The sequence below is a fragment of the Struthio camelus genome, chromosome 20 (genome assembly GCF_040807025.1).
Source record: "Struthio camelus isolate bStrCam1 chromosome 20, bStrCam1.hap1, whole genome shotgun sequence".
Taxonomy (NCBI): Eukaryota; Metazoa; Chordata; class Aves; order Struthioniformes; family Struthionidae; genus Struthio; species Struthio camelus.
In genome coordinates, this window is record NC_090961.1 from 13,078,011 (window position 1) to 13,098,183 (window position 20,173).

Sequence of the window (20,173 nt, forward strand, 5' to 3'; positions counted from 1 at the left end):
CGAAGTAGAGTAATAAGTGAAAAACCTAGCATTTTGACATCATCTGTTTAGGAACTGTAGAACGCTGGAGGTGGTTTAAAGGATATTTCTTTTTCAGTTTGACATTTTTCTTTTGGCTTTATGAAACTATAACAGATGCATGAAAGGTATGAGAAATATTTTCTGAGAATTCGTGCAGATTTTTAAATTCAATCTTCACGTTTAAGCTGTTCATACCTCCAAAAGATTTCCGTTCAAAATATTCTGAGAAGTAAATAAGCATGAATTCAATAGAACCAGATAGTAAAAGCATTATTAATTTTAAAATTAAATATGCCTAAACATTCATTTCAGAAATACTGTTTTTATTGGTTAATGAATAATAATAGATAACAAAATAACAACGGCCTGTAAATTTTCAAATAGGTGAAAAGTAAAAGAAAAATTTCCAAGCAACCATGTTCTAAAATATTTGATTTTTTTTTTTTTTTTAGCTTGACCCTAATCACAGCAACTTTTCCTCTTTCCTTCTTCCTTAAACACTGTCCTGCCAGAATCACGTCAAACCCCCAGCATAGCTGGCCCAGTGTGGTCTGGCATTTCCGACCTGCTAGCAAAGTCCCTCCGGCAGTTGCCAAGCATTTGCTCATCTTGCAGCCAAATTTGCCCACTTGCATCTTCTAGCCACAGGCTGGAATGAGGTTATCACTTCAGAACCGTTTCATTAAAATTAGTGGATATTGATAATCCTTTCTAAGCTATGCAGGAAGCTGACTCTTCTAGGACCATTTTGGTTTAATATTAAAAAGGGGGAGATGGGCGGAGAGACTGGTGTTGAGTGTATTTGATGCATGGCAGCAGCATGATTTAGTTGTAAATGCACCAATACAGCTTTTCAGGATTTGCACTCTTGCGGGTGTGGGTGTTTAGTTAAAGCCGCGTATGGATGATGTCTGTTATTTTCTTAGGGTTTCGGAGCGAGGGATTTTAGCACTTTAATCCTGACTGGCAGTTGGAAGGGTGGTGGTTTCAAACACAGTGGCACGGAGTAGCCAGTTTCTCTTCAGCCAAACAATGCACCAGTGTGTCTAGGCTGCCTGCACAGAGCCAATAAATCAGTTTTGTTTTGTTTTTTCTCCCCCTTCTCTCTCTCTCTATTTCTCTCTCTCTCTCTCTATTTCTCTCTCTCTCTCTCTATTTCTCTCTCTCTCTCTCTATTTCTCTCTCTCTCTCTCTATTTCTCTCTCTCTCTCTCTATTTCTCTCTCTCTCTCTCTATTTCTCTCTCTCTCTCTCTATTTCTCTCTCTCTCTCTCTATTTCTCTCTCTCTCTCTCTATTTCTCTCTCTCTCTCTCTATTTCTCTCTCTCTCTCTCTATTTCTCTCTCTCTCTCTCTATTTCTCTCTCTCTCTCTCTATTTCTCTCTCTCTCTCTCTATTTCTCTCTCTCTCTCTCTATTTCTCTCTCTCTCTCTCTATTTCTCTCTCTCTCTCTCTATTTCTCTCTCTCTCTCTTTCCCCCTCCTCCAGGCCAGGACCCACTGCTATTGCTGAAAACCCTTCAGCTTCTCTGGACAAAGAAAGAGATGAAGGTAAGGCTGGGCGGCTGCACCTCCCCTCCATGCTGCAGTTAATAACTACATGCAGAGCATGTCCAGGCGCAGAGCCCGTAGGTCAGACCTGCAATTCTTCATGAGTGCTTTCAGTGCCAGTGCACAAGGGAAGGACCTTCAGCTTTGCAGCAAGATGTGAAAAGAAAAGGTAGCTCTGTGTGACATGAAGCAGTTAAGGGGCGCATATAAAAGAGCTGAAGTTTACAGGGGCTGAGTTGCAAAGAAAAAAAATCGAAGATGCTTTTATTTTCTTTTAAACACATTTTTATCTATTAAATGGAATATCTTTGGGGCGAAGGGTATTTCTAGTAGCTAAAAAAGAGAGAGTTGAAGTCAATAGAAGTGCAGTCTTTGCCAAGGGGATTGATATTGAGACCTTTGTGTTCATGACATTTTACTCGCTTTTCTATTTGGTTTGTTTTCGTCTTTTGGAGCAGTGAAAGCAATTCACATTGCCTCGCTAAAATTAATGTTTTATTTTTATACAGGCCCCTAATGGGCTCTGTGTGGAGAACTTGTCATAGGGAGCAAAATATACTTCGTCTAAATTTGGGAGTTTGAAAACTAACAAAAACACTAGACATTGGTTCAGTGTCGAGCTGCTCGTGTTTAACTCTATTTGTACAGGCGGATTAATAGCTGAAATTTTTTTTTTTTTGAAAGACCCAAGAACCTGGAGCCACCAGTACAGCCATGTGGGCTTTATCCAGCGTGCCATGTGAAATGGCAAGTGAGGCTGAGTCCAGTTGTGTACGTGCTCCATCCTAGGTATCTGAAATGTTTAGTCAGTGTCCTTGTCTGGCACATTTAGACTTTCCATTACTGGTAGTCTGTGGTTCCCAGCTCAAATAATAAGGCAACTGGAAACACAACATGAGAATTGTCTTTCCAAATGGTCTGTTACTAACATAGACTTGAGCTCAGCAACTGTGAAGCCTTGGGCTTTCTCTCAAGTTTTGTTAGAGTTGAACAAAAAAACATTATTTGTTAGGCCTTGAGGGCAGTTAATTCCACAAAACAACAGTAGGGAAGAATAATCATCAGAATTTCTATGCTGTGTAAACTGGAATGTGTGTGGATTGTGAAGGAAAATACTATGAAAAAGACAGAGCCTCCCATCGGCACATCCTTGGGCAGAGGGCACCGCAGTTCTTTTGCTGAGGGTGGAAAAGCTTGAGGATCACCATGAGTCATGCTTGCAGCTTAGCTTATTATTATTGTTTGCTTCTGGGACTGTCATCCCTGTAAAATGCATGATTTCAGGTGGTATGCCAAAGAGCTCCTGATCATTTTAAGAAGGGCACGCTGGACTGTCATCCCTGTAAAATGCATGATTTCAGGTGGTATGCCAAAGAGCTCCTGATCATTTTAAGAAGGGCACGCTGGACTGTCATCCCTGTAAAATGCATGATTTCAGGTGGTATGCCAAAGAGCTCCTGATCGTTTTAAGAAGGGCACGCTGGACTGTCATCCCTGTAAAATGCATGATTTCAGGTGGTATGCCAAAGAGCTCCTGATCATTTTAAGAAGGGCACGCTGACCGTGCACACTGCGGCTTCACAGAGAGGCAAGCTTGGCCTCCTTGGGCCCCCCTTTAGACTACACTGCATGGCTGCAAATGCAGGCAAAACCATGCTTTTGAAACTGGAAGGTGCATTTCTGGACCACTAGGAAAGTCTTTTCAGTGAGATGAGGAGGGATGTAGCGACACTGGATGATGGTGCAGCAGCGGCTGACTCTAAGGCGGGGAGCACAGTGTGGATATTCCCCATGGTTGCTGACACGTGAGATGAACTACTCGGTGTTCAGGGCGTTGCCATCCTTCAGACGTGCAATGCACTCATAGCAATTGCAACCATTTTTGAGGACTGAAACAGGGGAACCTGCCGCCCTAGTCCTCTGAAGGTATTTCAAGGTGTGCAGTGCTGCTGTTGTCCTAAGTAAATCGGTATCTAACCTTCCAGTGACAGGAACTGAAGGAAGTTGACTTAAACACGACTCAGCTTGCTCCATGACGTTTAAATGGCAGCGACCTTCTTTCCCTTTACTCTGCGTGGACGTGAGTGAATATGGTGTATTAACTGGTGTGAATTGATCGTCTCCATTATTTGGCGCCCTTTTGTCTCAAGTCAGTGAACGTGAGCAGGAGGAGGGTTCCTCTGTGTGGCAGGGCCCTGATTCTGGAACATGATTTCAAGAATTGACCATTTTCTATATAGAAAAGACAGTTTTGGAATAGCAAATGTCTGAACTTTGCAACTAGAAATAAAGGGCCAAAATGGCATGAGGTAGTGTGAAGTTTGAGCATCAGCAAAATATTCCTACTCCCATGATCTGTTAGGCTTTGGAAAACCCCCAAGGAGCATGTAAGCCCTGCCATGGGAATCAGTTGAAATGGAAATGCCAATTATATGTTGGAGAGGAATCCTTCACTGACAGAGGGATGAGCCAGGCAACACAACACTCTCTTCTCTCTGATTTAGATGTCTTAAGCACATATTTTTTTCTGAACAGTGCATACCGTTAGCTGAAGCCTTTGGATTGCTAAGAAGTTTTAAAGAAGGTTTTCCCCTGCTTAAAAATCTAAATGATCTGAAATCAAAACTCATTCACGATATGTTGTTACTGCCCTTGCCAGTGCTGTGAGTGTTTGGCGATACTGCGTGTGTGAAAGCAGGCTTGCGTTCTCTCAAGACTCATTGTCTGCTGTAGACCATCCTGCCAAAGCCCAAATTCTGTTTCCAGCTGAAGGAGGAGCCGAGCTGTGCGGTGAAAGCTCTCGTTCAGTCTAAAAGTGCTGAAGTGGGGCTTTGGGGAAGAAAAGAAAGAAGAAGGGAGGCCGTTTATACACAGTGCAATTTACTTGGCCAGTTGCTTTGTTTTCCTTTGACTGTTGTGTTGGATATTTGTGGTTGGATAAGAGCTTGCCTATTCCTTCTGCTGAATCTTGCAGTGAAGTTGGAGCCCTATGTTTAACATCACAATTTCTTGCCACATGGAAAAATACTTAAGAGGGAGAAAACTGTTATCTAAAGTCACATCTTTGTTAGTCATCATCTTTTTCATGCTGCATTTGATAAACGAGCGAGGAAGAAACAGTTTCTCTCATAGACGATAGATTTTGTGGGTTTTTCCCAACATGAAAGAGACTATGAAGAATAAGCATTTTCCAGTAAGTATTTTAGATGAATTAAAAAAAAAAAAAAAAAAGATCATTGGCAAACTTTCTCTAGATTTTCCTTTGTCTTCCATGTCGTTCTTCAAACTGTATGGTGCTTCCATTGGAAGTTGCAACTGGAACCATCATATACAGTAAATTACAAGCGCTGGCTGCAAGCAAGAACGAGCATCTTTTGGATTTTGCTTTTTAGCCAGAAAAGAAAGAGAACAGCTGCTCTTAGTGATTTCTTGTTTTCTATCTCTGCTTTTGCCTTGCTCCACGCCAGTGCATGTACCATGTGGTGAAAGGTCCTGTGTGGGTACTGAAGAATGCCACTTGTTCACCCTGCCAACCCTCTGAGCTCCTTGGAAACTACTTCTAATGTAAACGTTATAAAGATATTGCTCAGTACTGCTAATTTATCACTTCTACCAGATGGGTAGTAAGTAGCCTATTAACATTCACAAAGTGAGTGTCCAATTCCTTCACGTTTCTAAACACGTCACCCTGGGATTCCTAAGATTTATGGCGTGGAGTTTTCCCATGTTCCCAAACTCTTAGCACTGCCTTACGCTTTTGCTGAGGTGTGCAGTGTCTGACACAGTGGCAGCAGGTAGTCCACAGCAGATACCTTGCCCGGATGGGTTTGGAGAAAAGAAGAATAGATTTACAATATGGCAATCTGGTGGGTTTTGAGCTCTGATGCTTCAATCTTTTTATACTAGTATGCAAAATCTAAGCTATTTCAATACTCCCAGCTATTCCATTAGGGTGAAGAGCATTTATGCCCTTGTGGCTGAAGTGGGTTTAAGGTCAAATAAGAAGATTGGTGGTACAAGAATGGGGAGGCAATTTTATTTACTTTATTACTTGTAGATCTGTTAGAAGGTAGGTAGGTTTTGAGCTCTGTTATCTACCTTTACTGCCATTTTCTAATAACACCCCTTTCTCCAGCTCACTACTTTTCTCCCCCCTCCCCCAAATCCCAAGCCCCTTTGTCTGCCCCACAGAACAACTTCTCTGTCTTTATGGGATAATTAGTGTGGACAATTGCTGCTTTTCCCATTGGGTTTGAGGTGCAGTGAGCCATGAAGGAATCTGTAATGACATGAAAAGTCACTGGAGGCGCGGATGGTGGCTGAATAGCAACAGTTACCTCTCTGAATGGATTAAATTTAAAAAAATAAAGCTTTGTGTTCAGTTGGGGGAAGGGAGGATTCACTAATCTTTTTGTACATGACAATGTGTTTTTGTATCTCAGCAGCTCAAGGAAGAGATCAGGCGGGGCTTTGCGGGACTGGAGGACCCATTGGCAGGACTCCTGGACATGTTGGAGAACAACAGTGACTGGAAGGGGAAAGGGCATTCCCTTGGGTATTACATCACCAGTGAGTTGCAGCTTTGGATAAAAGAGCATCCTGCTGTTCAACAGGTTAGAAAAAGAGAGAGCAAGAGAGAGCCTGGAGAAAAGGAAGGGCAATTGATTTTTATGTCCCTAAAGTGTTCCTAATTTCACTTCATTCCGTAGTCCAGTGTCTCTTCTGTAGTCTCATACGAGTGCAATGTGACTTGGTGGTGAAGTTCTTACTGTGATGCTGTCATCTGGTGATGTTGGCCTGAAAAATGACATGACATTAAAAGCTGGTGATGCCACAGTACTATTCTGTTTCCCCTCCCAAGCTGGAGTTTCCATCTTTCTGGATCAGACCACTTTGAGCATGGATCTTTCAGTCTTTGCCTGGCTGGACTTTCCCACTGGAACTGACATCCCTGCTGTCAGGGTAAAACCAATTGCAATAATCTACTCTGCATATTCTTCCAGTTCTGCAAATAGAAGTCAGTTACTGTATGATTGCTTAACTCTTGCCATATGATGGGGAGCTTTTATCATTCGGAATGCAGAAAATGGTAATAGTATGACTTTTCAGCAGCTGAATGATTAGCTTTGTAACATTGGGTCTTCCGATTATATGCCCTAATGTTTACCATTCCTTATGCCTTCTTATATTCTGGCCTCCTGTGATTTTTCCCTTTTTCTGTGCTTTGACTTCTGAGCCTTTAGGTATTTCTGTATTTGTGTTGTCTCATTTCCCACTTTTCCAAATGGCTCTTTTTAGATATTGACCTCTATTAAGATTCCCAAAGATCACTGCCACTGTGGTATCTGTGATGTTGCAGTTAAGTGCTACTGGTGCTGAAATTCCTGCATCCTAAGAGAACGATCATGTAGGAACACAGTGATGAATACTTGCATTTGTGTATCTCACTATGACGCTTGTGCTTTTCCTGACCTTGCATCCATGAACAAGCCTGGGAATGAAAATTGAGTTGTTACGCCTGATAGGTGAGATCAGTGTTGAGGGGAGTTGGTGGATTCAAAGACTTTCAGCTGGGAACTAGAGGGGAGAATTTTTAAATAGCTGTGTTAGTAAAAGAGGGCATTTTTCCAGTTTCATGTTTGCCTTTTGTACAAGGCCATATGCCTTTTCCAGAGTTATCCCGCAAACGTTTAATGTTTTCAAATTAGATGCTGCGAAAAAATGTGTATCATATTGTTCTGATTTCTGCATGCAGACTCCATGGGAGTCTGATTTCTCCATGCAGACTCCATTGGAGAGTCCCTTCCCAAGGAACTGGCCTCTTCCACTGTTTAAACACGCTGCATTTTCAACTGCCATTGAATTGTAGCCATCTTTACTAAATCTGTGTTTAATATTTTTTTTTTTTTTTTTTAAAGTCTGGCATGAAGCTGAAGAAGCTGCAGGCCCGTGTATTCAGAATACTAGCCCAGTGCCCAGCTAATCTTCTTGACCCTCTGATTAGCATTTACCAGCTCCATACAGCAGACCGGAACTATTTGCTTGGACATGTCAGTCATCTTTATCACAAGGGCGATTACAAAGAGGTGGGTCATGTCTTTCAAATAAATTTACCTTCCCCGCTCTAGAGTTCTCTGTTAATGTCTGTGTCCATTTTTGGATGCATTTCAATGTAAATTCCGTTTCATCACAGCAGCTGCACACTGTGAACGGTACAGCTTAGCATGGCCTTCTGACGTACATGAGTAGACTGTCTTCAACCTCATTTTTTCTAATGGCTGAGTACAGAATGCTGGTGAATCCTTCCTCCACCTTTTTTGAGACCTTTGAAAGTAATGGGTTAATAGGGTTTAATTTGAAGAATTTAAGAGGATGGTTGTGCACTTCCTTGTGTTCCTTGGCCTTGTGAAGGGATTTTAGTGGGCGGTCACAGACCTGCTGTGGTAACTCCAATCTGCCTACAGCAAGAAAGGATTGGAAAAATCTCTCTGTTCCCAAGCGATTACCCTAACCAGAGGGGCACCTCAGTTCAAGGAGGCCTGAAGCCTCTTAATGCTTGAGGCTCATGTCCAAAATGTGTGAGTGTTAGAACTCATGCATTTGAATCTGACTGACTGACACTGGCAGGAGTTCACCAAAACCCAAATTTGATATTTTACCCTGTGGCTTAGAGTATTCCCAGCATCTCTGACATCACTGTGATGTCTTGATATCCTTGAGAGTGTTCTCATGAGCAAAACACACTACTAATATTTTAAAAAACAAGTCTTAAAGGGAGATTATTCACTTTGTGTAAAACAACCTGATCTTATTTAAAATTAAAAAAAAGAATTTTTTAAAATCTTATTCTTCAGTAAAACATAATTCTCAAGAGAGAGCTCTGAATTCCTTTCTCGGTGATTTCTGAATGCAGAACCAAGGATAATTCATATTTGATTAGAAGTTCACAGAGCTACTTGTGACTTGTTTTTAAGTCAGTAAGTCTTTGAGTGTGAGTGCTTGAAAATACTAACAGAAGCTTAGTATTTGACTATATTTAAGTGTGATTTTTGAATTCACGGCTCCACAAATATTTGTTTTTGTCTTTGAGAAGTGCAGTTCTAGAAAGAAGGTCTCGTTTTGGAAAGCTCTCAATTTTTTGGTGGAATTGTTTTTGTTGTTCTTTCCTTCCACAGAAAAGCTCGTTTGCTTGTTACTCGCAGTGTGAAGCACAGGAAACCTCAACTGGCAAAAATCCTTAGCCGTAACTTTCTTCTAGTTATGTTGCTACCAGAAGGGTGAATAGAGTTGTCTTTAAGAATGACAGTCACGCAGCAGGAAATCTTTTATTCCCATTGGGACAGATCATACCTAACTAAACCCAAAAACCTGGAACTAAACTAAACCTGCAACTAGGGCGTTGAGCATTTGCAACAGGGTGTAGCCTGTAAACTAGATTCAAATGTGAGATTTTTGGCTCTTTTCAATCTCACTCGCAATGACAGAAATCCTTATAAGCTGTTAATGTCATTATTTGTTTTCTGTCCCATTTTCTATATTTACAATAAGGCAGCATAATTTTATTTCCTTTGAAGTATTTTAATGCATTTCATATTGTCAGGTGTGAATCTTAGAGGCCTGTGGCCTAGCTCCATTGGTTAAGGTTCCTTTCCCTCACAAAGGTTTTGGAGAAAGGTCTCTCTGGAAAATGAGATCCCAGAGATTCCTAGGGACTGACATGGTTATTATTCACTTCTAAAGGGCATCTGGCCCTCCCCGTATCCCTTGAACTAGTCAAAAGCTGAACCAAGTGTTTAATCAGAACAGCAAGAAGTTTTACAGCTGAGCAAAGCTGCTTCTTGTGGTTCATGAATGTTGATATACTACTGTAAGTAGCAATAGACCCTCCACATACCAGGGTGGAAATTTCATGGGGATGACCATTCATAACTGGCAGATAAATAAATAAAAATGTAAAGACGGTGCCACGTCTTTTGGAAGATGATACAGGTATTGGTACCTTCCTACTTTGGTTTACTAGCCTAAATAGTAGCTATGTTCTGGGAGGCACCTGAAAGAGATGATGGATATGGTTAGCTGGCCAGTGGATGGCACTATTGCTCCCATGACACAGCATGAGCTGATAAAGTAACAGTTAAAGAAAAAGGCAAAGACACAGAAGTGTTTTTGGAGGTGTCTGGCGTTTTTGTGGGTTGTATCTATTCTTTTGTAAATGGGGGTTTGTTGCAGCTGCTGGAGGAATATGATGTGGGGCCTTGCACAGTGCTCTAAAGCTGCGAAAAGGGCTTCCGAGCCGGCTCCTGTTGCATGTCCTGTGTAAGACGTGAATTCCTATTTTACAAGAGTATCCACACAAAAGGGTCTTAAAATTCCAGCTTACATAGTTTCAGCTGAAATGCTTGCAGCTTATTTCTTTTTCAGCGCACAACTGCTCTCTTCAGTTAGGCGCAGTAGCAAGACGGGTCCAGTAATCCTCCAACACCTGGAACGAAGCCGGCAGCACTTGCTGAATTCAACCCTGTGCCGGCCTCGGCCTCAGCCCGGCCGAAACACGGCACGCACCATGCGTCGGGCAGTGCTCGGAGCCCCTGACGGCATTGTCGCCTTTCGCAGGCCTTCCCGTGGACGCGCTGCTTCGCCAACGGCTTTGTGGGAAGCAAGATGGCCGTGGTGGGGCCGGAACAATGCGGGGATTCAGCAGACCGCGGGTAATACAGTGCCATGCGAGTCTGTGAAGAGGCCCTGAATAGGCCAGGCTGTGCTTTAGAAGAATGAGGGGTAGGCAGAAGGCAAGCTAGTGTTTCATGGTCATCTTATGTTACACTTCAGCCTTTCAAAGAGTGTCTGGGGCTGCTTGAATGAACCTCTCTTGCACTCCGAATGCAGGAATCTGAAGACAAAGGAGACTCTTGTCACTCGCAGGCCCCTTTCGGGAATAAAAGCCATTGTCACATGAACAGGGGCAGTCTGGCAGGCTGTGCATGCTTCAGTGCCCCATGATATCGCTAAGTCTCAGCAGAAATCACATTCAGGGCCCTGTCAGCTTTGATTAGCGGGGTCTCATGACTTAATGTGCTGCGATATTTCATGTCTAAGGGTGGCGGCTGTCTTTCTGTGGAATGAATGCCCTCTATTGTCCACTGAGTTATTTTATTTACATTTTTTTAAACAGCTTATAAAGGTAAAAAGATAGCTGTGCTTAAAAAAAAAAAAATCAAATTCCTTTGCTTCTGGATCAGTAGTAAGTGCTGCTTGGGTCAGATACAGTGAAACTTGTTTTCACAGTCAGCATCAAAGTTCTCGTCCTGTTTAACAGCTTTATAGTAAATTCTGAACAGGTGGCAGTGGAGCTGGGTTTAGGAAGGAAACAATAAATAATCTTTTTAGGCTCTGACAACCAGAAATATTCTTTGGGCCTGAGAGAGCTCCCAGTCAGACTTCTCTGCATCAGAGACTAGAAGTGTGTTTTTTCTCCCCTCCATCAGTTTGTTTCTTAAGCTTAGAGCAATAGTCTCCCTTTTAGTGGGAAAGGGAGTATTTAATTTTTAATAAAATCCTTTTTTTGTTCCCTCTCCAGATTTCTCTGTTTTCAAACATGGAATATTTATTCTATTAATGTTTCATCTGCTAATCAGTTTGTTTTATGCAAATAGGGGAAGTTGATTCTATATATTAAATTCTGTTAGCATGTACTCTTTCAAATAAAATAATGTGGATTAAAAGGTTAAGGTGTTAAAATTTGACATAAAATACACTTACATTGGAGTACCTGGAGAAAAAGCTCCGCAGACACAGAATTCAAAGTTTTTGTCAGCAGTGCATAGCAAATAAATTGTAGAAGTAGTTTAATAATTATGTAGGAAGGATGATTGACCCAAAGGTTAAACTTACAGGAATGCAGATATGCTAAGGTCTAGAAATGCATAGTTCAACCACCAACATGACCCTTAAATTTTCACTGTAGTGATGTTTTGCAAGCTGATTTAGGGATGTTATTATATGTAGTCTTACTTTATGCTAATGGTTGAATACATAACGATATATTTTTGCAGCTGTTGATATAGATCAGTGCTAAGGTTAGTTGATCTCTTAATGGATATTCACATTTTGGGTTTCTTCACTCTGAACTTTTTTGAACTGTTCTCAGGACTGTGAAAATATTTCTGTCATTATTCTGTTATCCCCTGCTCCTCGCCTTAATTACAATATGTTGTTCAATTCATACTGTATTTTAACATTGTGTGTACATTTTGAATTTGCCTGTTTCTTTTAAACTAGAAATAATATTTGATAAGGAAATCAGGGAAAAGTTACGTGGATGTTTCTCAGGTAAAGATGATGTCAGTCTCAACCCTCCCCCCCTCCTTTTTTTTTGTTAACTTAATCTATTGCTGAAGGATAGCTTTCTCAGCACATTGTCTAGAAGATTCATGGTACTTTAGAGCAAATGGTAGCCAAACTACAGACCAGGGAATACTCCATAGCCTGCTCGCAACCACCATCCTTTCTGGAGCCACTTTCTGCTATGGGCATTTGTCTGGTGAAGTTGTATGGAAAGGGGCTTGAGTGTTGCTGGGAAGAAGTAACTCAGAGAGCAGTATGCTGCTTCTGCTGCCAGCTTTTCTGGGCTTTCGTCAAACAAACAGTGGGCCCCTGGAGAAGGGGTGCACATGTGCAGCAGGTCTAGCCGCATAGAGAATCTGAACCTGGTGAAAGTGGGTGGCCGACGTCCACTAGAAATTTGGGCAGCGCTCTAGAGGTTCACTAAAGTTGCAGGGATGCACTGACCAATTAAACCAGGTTTAAAACTGCTTAGAATGACCAGAGGAAGGCAGATCACTCAAGTTTTTGTTCCAGTTCCCTCTTCCTTTCACCTACATGCACATGTGTTCCAACCTGGACTTTCACTTCTTTCCCCCTACTTCAAATCCTTCTCTACATATACTCATACCTTCCATTAGTTATTTTTGATTATCTCACCCCTTATGAAATTTCTTGAAACAAGTGAACCGGGGAAATCTTATGTTCTGCTCTTTTCTGAAGATCTTCCTGAAGACAGTGTGTATTGTGTGCTGTTTAATTACTTCCTGCTTAAACATATTACCTGATGTCATACACTAAGCGTTGATGCACTCTAAGAGTTTGAGTAAAAGTTGATTAGGCACAAGTTTGAAAGGAGTGAGTCCAAAACAGAAAACAGATGTTCCCTGTGATTAATAAGTGGTGTGCCTTTCAGTCAGTTACTTCTACCATTATTATGCGTCTATACTTTGATCGTCATGATTTTCTGAGAACTGATATTGGATCCCCCCCGCAAGGTCATATTCCCTTGTTTGGTCTGTTATGTAGGTTTCCAGAAATTCCCTCACTGTTGGTTCAGAAATACTACACTAAATGAGGCACAAGCATATTTACCGCTGTGTTGTCTCAACTTGCTTACAGTAGAGCTAAATAATGCAAAAGTCATCAGAAACCATTTGTGTCTGTCCTGCATCATCGCTCCAACCATTGCTACTAGCAAAAGGTTGTTCCTCTGATGCTAACCCCACCGTGGGAAAATTGCCTAAATTGTCAGTGTAGACACCACCCAAGTGCACATGCCCTTACAGATAATATCTTGTGTGGCTTCCTGCACTTTATACTGTATATGGAAAGAGTAGTCATTTTTAGATGACACGGAGCCAAATGCATTCAAAACAAGTGCAGAGGATCAGGTATTGGTGCAGGGTGCTCTGGGCTCATGTGTTTACTTCAAAACAGCCACCACTTTCTCATACTCTTGTTTTTACAATCAACATGACTAGAAGACTGGTCTCCCTTCATAGCAACTGCTCTGTCCCTTGCAGCTTAGAATGCTTCAAGTTTGGGTAGCTTCCCCCATGTTATGGTCAATGCGCTGCCACACGTTTTAGATATAGCTTAACATAGTATTGCCCAACTTCAGAATCTTGAGCTTTGTAGATCCTGGCCATTTGTAAGAGTATGCACTTCTCAAGCTTCAGCTGGATTAAGCAGATATCAGAAAGATGCATTTGCCTTTTGGATGGTGCTTTTGTGATAGCAACTAGTCATGCTGTTGCACTAACTGTGCCTTGAGTATGGGACTCTGCATCCATTCCTCTTTAAGTGTTTATCCTCAGGGCACAAAACAACAAGATGTTGTCCAAACACAATTTTCATTCTCACCACAAGCATAACAGCGACAAACCCAAAGCTCCCTGAAGACAATGAAAAGACTTGCTAACTTTGGGTTGTGAATCAGGCAATGGGTCATCACATTTTTTTTCCTGTACTGAGCTATGGTCTCATAGTGTACCTTCCTCTTGCAGACTAGAGGAATGAAGGCGAGAGAGGGACCAACCTTTCCCATGCTTCTCTTCTGATCAGCTCTGGATCTGGGGCTGGGACAGAAGGGTTTCAGGACAGGTTAAGTGCTTTTGTGTATTATTTCTTTGCTGTTATTAGATTACATTCTAGGAAGTCTCTATGGATGGACTATCTTTTTGCAGAAAAGACTGTACTACCAATCAATCAGGACTGTAATGCATTTTCTTCCATAGTTTGAGGGAGGGTGGACAGACTCTTCTGATAAGATGACAATATGTTCATCAGAGTCCTGAGTAGTAGGTAGGGTTTTTTGCTCTTATTTATCAGTCGGGGAGGCATCTGCTACTTAGGATTCTTACTGCCTGGCTGGTCCAGTGTTAGTCTGAGAATCTGTAATTAGATTAACATGATTGCATTCACTTACCCTGGCTAGTCTTCTGGTGCAGCTTGGGGAATGCAGCCCTGTATATGGGGAAATGCTTGTTTCTTGGGTGGGGAGGGGGGTTCTTATCATTACAGTTAAAGCAGGCTGCCTGCCTGCCTAATTAAAGTGTTTGTTTTCTAACTACAAAATGAGTCTGTGAATGAGGTGTTGCTTTTCTGGAGATCTTATCCTCTATAAACAGACTGTTAAAAATAGGGGCATTTTACACAAAACTTGTTTGTGGAGTGAAACAATTCAAAACATGATAATAACCAAACAAATGTCTTAAAATAGCTTTAAGTTGAGACCACAGAAACAGCTGCCAAACACTTTCATCTTTATTACAGTTACTCATATCTCTTCTTTTTTATTCCCTTTATAAACACATTGATTTTATCTACGTTGTCCTCACTATTCAGCCAGCCAGCCCTTGTAACTACATCCTGCACTTCAGCCTGTTTGTTTGTGTCTCAGGCCCAGGTCGGGCAGCTCCTTCCACAGTTAGCTGTATGCAAGAGGCTGCTGCTCCGCTACTTATGGCGTTCCCCTCTGCAGGAAGTTACTGCCACCATCTGCCAGCATAGAAATTTGTTCGACTGCTCCATCACCTTCTGTTGGATGATGTTAAGTTGGTATGAGCAACCTGTTCCTCTGAATTGCTTGAAGTGGAAGACTGTGTTCATGGCAGAGCACCGTTCCTCTTAACTTGTTGCAGTGGCGGTGGTGTTCAGCGGGTGAGGACTGGATCTGGGAGGTGATGTCTCCCACAGCTTGACTAAATGAATATTCATTGCTCTACACCCTTTAGTGCAGAGTAGAAGTTACCTCTAGTTAAAGAGGTGAACACAGCCTAACACAGCCCATGTTCATCTGATTAAATGACTTGTACTGTTAATAAAGATGGAGATAAAACTAGGCCATTTAGATAACAGTTCTGCAATTAAGTCCATCTGAACATTTACATAAACATTATAAAGTTATTAGAGAAAGCATTGTATGCTTGCATGTTAAAACTAACAAATTACTTGTTTAATACAAGGTACTAATGAGGTCAAATGGTGAAACAAAATTTTTAGAGATGCTAGTCCTTTTTTATTCATCAAACTGAGATAGCTGGGAGGGAAAAAACCCAAAGCTTTCAAGCTTTCAAGCTTTTGGAGTCACAAAGTCTTTCTTCAGGTCAAAAATAGGAGCAGCAACCTTCAACTTGTGTACACCTTGAGAATAATTACTCAACTTGAACTTTATTATGTTAATCAGATAATTTTAAAGCAAAGGTAGTTGCTGCTTGTGAAGCAGAGTAGCTTATTAGCATATAAACAGATGGAATAGTTATCAGGTCTGGAGTGAGAATTTGTTGCAGAGTTAGTTGAGCTGAGAGATTATAAAATGCCTTTCTGTTCAGTATTGGATTTGAAGCGTACAGTCAATTTATTAACGTTAGTTCCTAGGTTTGCCTCTTAAAAGATGTTCTGTTGATTTCTCTTTGGGATGAAGACTAAACGGTCAGTGATGGAGTGTTTGTTTTGTAAGAAATGTTTTCCCACTGATAACTGGGTATTTGTGTCCCCTCTGGTCGCAATGAACTTATAAGGCGTGTGTTGGCAATTTGCTTTTGCACACTCAGTCCTTGGGGCAGTGGATGACATATGCCCATGAATTTCCTAGAAGGTAATAAAATCCATGGATTCTGGTGCTTCTGTTGTGGGTGCTGATAGGATGAGTTGTTAAATGTTGCGTGTGGTGCTCTGGCTGGGTCTGGTTCCCTTCATTGTGGGGGTCTGTGGAATATGGGCTTCCAGTGACAGTATAAACTGAAGTGTCGTGTGTCAGCTAGGAGGGGGATCAGAAAAAATTTGTATCGAGGTATGCTGTTACCCCAAGTTAGGTTATGTTTCTTGTTAAATTTTTCTCTAAGGATTTCACACATGGTGATGCACAACATCAAGGTTTACAGTTGCTTTGTTTTGGGGTACTTTTTGCTGTATTATGTTTGTTCATGTATTCCAATAAGTAACACAATTCTAAAATGTAACTATTTTAAGAAGCATATATGCATTGTACTTGTGATCACTTTTTCTCAAAGCAAAATAAATAGCAGTTATCAGAGAAACCTGCTGAAAAGAGCAGCTTTTCTTCTAAGCGCAGACATCTTGAATAAACAGGCATTTCTGAACTATATTGGTTATATGCTCTATGCCTTATTCTGTTGTTCAGTGTTACAGGCATGCTGCGGCTATCAAACACTAAGTTTACAACCATCTCGGAAAATATAGTCTAACTTTCCTAAGTCATTAGAAGGACACAGTGTAGAGCATCCTTATTCCCTAGTTTACAATTATATCAGTACTAATGCATAAATGCACTAAGATGTTCCTTGCTTATATTACTCCATCTACCAGAACAATATGTTATATTAAAGAAAGCCATTATAGGCTTCTTTTTCTTTTATATTTGAGATCCAAATGCTCTTACACATGACAGAAATTAAAGATATTGCTAACCTCTTAAAATCCCAATTAGTTTGTTTGTGTGCCTCCCAAGCAATACACAGCTTAATCTTAATACCTTTTCGTAATCGCCAAGCTGGAACAGGATAGACAATGGCTGAGCCAGTTCTCCTCGCTGCCTGAGTTCACCACTATTCACCATAGTTGAGTTGCTCATTTGCAAAAGATACTGATTCTGCATTAACTTGTGAATGTAGCAAGTCTTGGCTTATCAAAGACTCGTAGATATTGTAGAGATCTGTTGGCAAAATACATTTCTTACTGTCTTTCTGATTGTGATGGACCTTAGCACTTTCAGAAATTGAGCAGAAATTATAAAAACTAAGGTTTCTTGATTTTAGATTCTCTAAATTTTTAGAGTATTTTTTCCCCACAAAATGAAACTATTTTACAAAATTCAAAAAGACACAGCAAGGTGGGCGTTCAAGTTCATTCAGAAAGGTATGGTGGGTCAGGTATTTTGCAATTGCAACGTTAGAGAAAATTCTTTATTAGCAGTTTTGTCCAAGCATTTTACTTTCTCTCTCTCTGCCAGACAACCTGATCTTTAATTTTTGCCCCACGATCTGCTGCTCCTTGGAATACGTAGTACTGCCAGGAGTGGTTTTGTAGATTTCTAAGTGGGTTGTGTGTGGCCAAATATTTAGGATTTGTGCTTTAGCATATAACAGAAATAATTATCGCGATAAAAATTTGTATAATAACTTTGAAATAATGCCCATTTATCCACTGTGGTGTTTTTTTCCTAAATGCACAACTTTTTTTGTGTTTTCTAGGCAGCGATACTTAGTATTAAGCTAAAATTGCAACCAGATCAAGATGTGGAGAAGGTGAGTCATTTCCTCTGCAGGCTTCTCTGTTATCAGATCCATCTTGTGTTAAGCAGAAGATCTATCATGTCCCTATAAGCTGTGATGATTTCACATGAGGCTTTGTTCATAAGAAGTCACTACAGCATTGCTGATGTAACATTACATCTAGAGAAGTGACACAATGTATTTTGTTAGACCCCCATTGCAGCTTACTAGGCTAGTTTTCTGGATGCAGCCACTGTGATGAAAAATCCCAGGTCTGTTCTTGACAAATAGTTATCACTGTGATAACATTTAATGTAAAACTGCTCATTAGGTCTTGCTTGTGGTCTCCATTCAAAACAACGAATAAAGAGAAATGACAGCTTCGATTATTCTGTTTATTGAGAGGTGGTAAAATATAATCTTGATTAAACTTTGATTAAATAAATGCTGAGGTTGAAACTTTTGCTACTTGGGCTAATATTTGTGTTGAAAATGCCACGTCACTCTCCTAGGCCATACTGTTCGGTGAAGCAAGGGTGTTTTGACTTGCTCTCCATGTTTGACCAGTAGGAGATAGGACAGCCCTGCATCAGCTTTTGGTCCCTGTTCCTGCACATGAGCTGGATGTCATGGACCTCCTCCATGCCTCCTACATGCTTGAAGCACACAGATTGAACATGAGATGGCCATGTTCAAAGGCAGAGCATGGTGTCTTTAATGTTACCCATGCTAGATGTTATTTCTTTTTCTAGATGTGTACACCGCTACTGCTTCAAGATAAAACTAACTTGGTGGAAGCTTACGTGGGAGAATATCCTGAGCTCCAGTGCAAGCTCTTGCAGATCCTGGACACGTGGTGTGAACCCAGTTTTAATATCAAAGACATCTCAAGGTAGAAATGTTTGTTTAAGTTCTGAACAGCTGGGGCCAGCCAGCTGTCAGAAGACAGTGTGTTCTTTTATTGTCTATCTAAGTTCGTTTTCTCAGCATAATGAAGTGCAATATATATATTGTTCAGCTGAGAAAGGGGAAATTCTGGTGTCTGTGCCAAACTCTTTTTCAAAAGCTTCCTCCTGTTAAGACGCTAAGGTATCATTCCTATTGACAGATGTTCAGTTCCTGACAGGAACTGATGACAGGAGAGAGGAGTGCAAAATGAGAGCTCTGCAGTAGATCCTAACAATATAACAATATCAAAGCTCTCTGCAGGAGGTTTTAATAATCTGACTCCTGTGCTTTGCTGCACACAGGGTTAAGTTTCGGTATCGGTTGTACAGGTTTGGCAGGAAGATAATACTGTGATGAAGTGGCAGAAAAACAAGAGATGCAAGTGGTTAACCTTCTCGTGTTCTCGTGAAATGGTCGTGTGCATTTTAATTTTTAAATTGCCTCTCGCTAGAATAGCTTCTGTCCGTCACGAAGCCAAGAGAACAGTCAAACTCACAATGTAGATGCACTGGTTGCAGTCTTTGTTCTGAAAGAACAGCACAGGAAAGTCCGTGCTGGCTTTCTCTTTCTTTAAAGCAAGACTCTACACTTGCTTGTCATAGGCTGGAAAATTTGTATGATTGTATTGTGGGCTTTTTGCTCAAGAATACTCAAGAAAGATAGAGGACTGTTCTTTCCAGCACCTTGCAAAACCTAACATCTCTGCTGCTAAATATCTGCTCTTTAAGAATCATATCTTAGTTGTTTCTACAGGTTTTTTTTTTTTTACTGATTTTGTTTGTTTGCTTACAGACAATACCAAGGCTTGTCCAAATACAAACCAGATAAATTTAACCACAAAATGCTAAGCAAACTGGTCTTCAGGCTCCTAGAACGATTTAACGTAGATCCAGGTATGTGGTATTGCAACATATTCTGGAGTTACCTCTCCAATAAAGAACAGATGAAGTCAATTTGTCTTCTTCCATGTTCAGCAAGGAATCTGTGCTGTAATTTATCATGGGGAGTTTCAAGGTTTAATTAATGGTGTTTAAAAACAAAGCTGGTAAGTTATGGGAATTATCACTTTGTACTGTCGAAGAATGAAGTGCTTGTGACTAATAGACTGCTTCTTCCATGATATGAAATAAATCTTGACCTCAAAATGGCTCTGTATAAACACGATGGTCAATTTTGAGTTATGACTCCATTCCTCTCGCATAAGAGGCAAGTCATTACTCATCTAGGGATCTGTTTTCTTGAGTTATGAGTTCGTCAGTTGAGAAGAGATAACCCTTGGGAAGCAGGAGCCTCACAGCCCTATTTATCCTTTCTGTAAAATAGGGTTGGCGGCAGGGAATTTTAAGGTTCTTGCAGGCTTCTGGAAGAAGTAACCGATTGTACACCATTGAATAGATCTACTTCACTGCCAGTTGCTTGACAAAATCTGCTTTGATTTCGTTAGTTGGGGCTGTTGATCTTTTTTCTTCTATTTGGGACCGTATGTCAGAAGCCTTTAGACAGAGCATTAGGTTTTCCCTTACAAAACTCTCTACGATCAACACAAGATATGCAGTTCTCTTTTCTTGGACTGAAAAATGTTTTCTAACCAAAAAAT

General features: G+C 40.9%; 1 protein-coding gene across 20 annotated transcripts in view; it reads left to right on the forward strand.

Annotated features, from left to right (window-relative positions):
• EXD3 (exonuclease 3'-5' domain containing 3) overlaps nucleotides 1-20,173 on the forward strand; it is a 340,424-nt gene that overhangs the window by 98,790 nt on the left and 221,461 nt on the right. For 15 of the 20 annotated variants that reach the window (XR_011135616.1, XM_068914390.1, XM_068914384.1 and 12 more), the window contains 6 exons: nucleotides 1,509-1,570; nucleotides 6,013-6,183; nucleotides 7,489-7,656; nucleotides 17,608-17,661; nucleotides 18,381-18,520; nucleotides 19,369-19,469. Coding sequence is in view for 19 of the 20 variants with exons in the window: in XM_068914390.1 (XP_068770491.1) it covers nucleotides 1,509-1,570; nucleotides 6,013-6,183; nucleotides 7,489-7,656; nucleotides 17,608-17,661; nucleotides 18,381-18,520; nucleotides 19,369-19,469 (696 nt within the window). In the remaining variant the exon portion in view is untranslated. Of the gene's footprint in view, nucleotides 1-1,508; nucleotides 1,571-6,012; nucleotides 6,184-6,373; nucleotides 6,533-7,488; nucleotides 7,657-17,607; nucleotides 17,662-18,380; nucleotides 18,521-19,368; nucleotides 19,470-20,173 lie in introns of those variants that run through there. The other 5 variants (XM_068914379.1, XM_068914380.1, XM_068914382.1 and 2 more) reach the window with 3 other exon arrangements.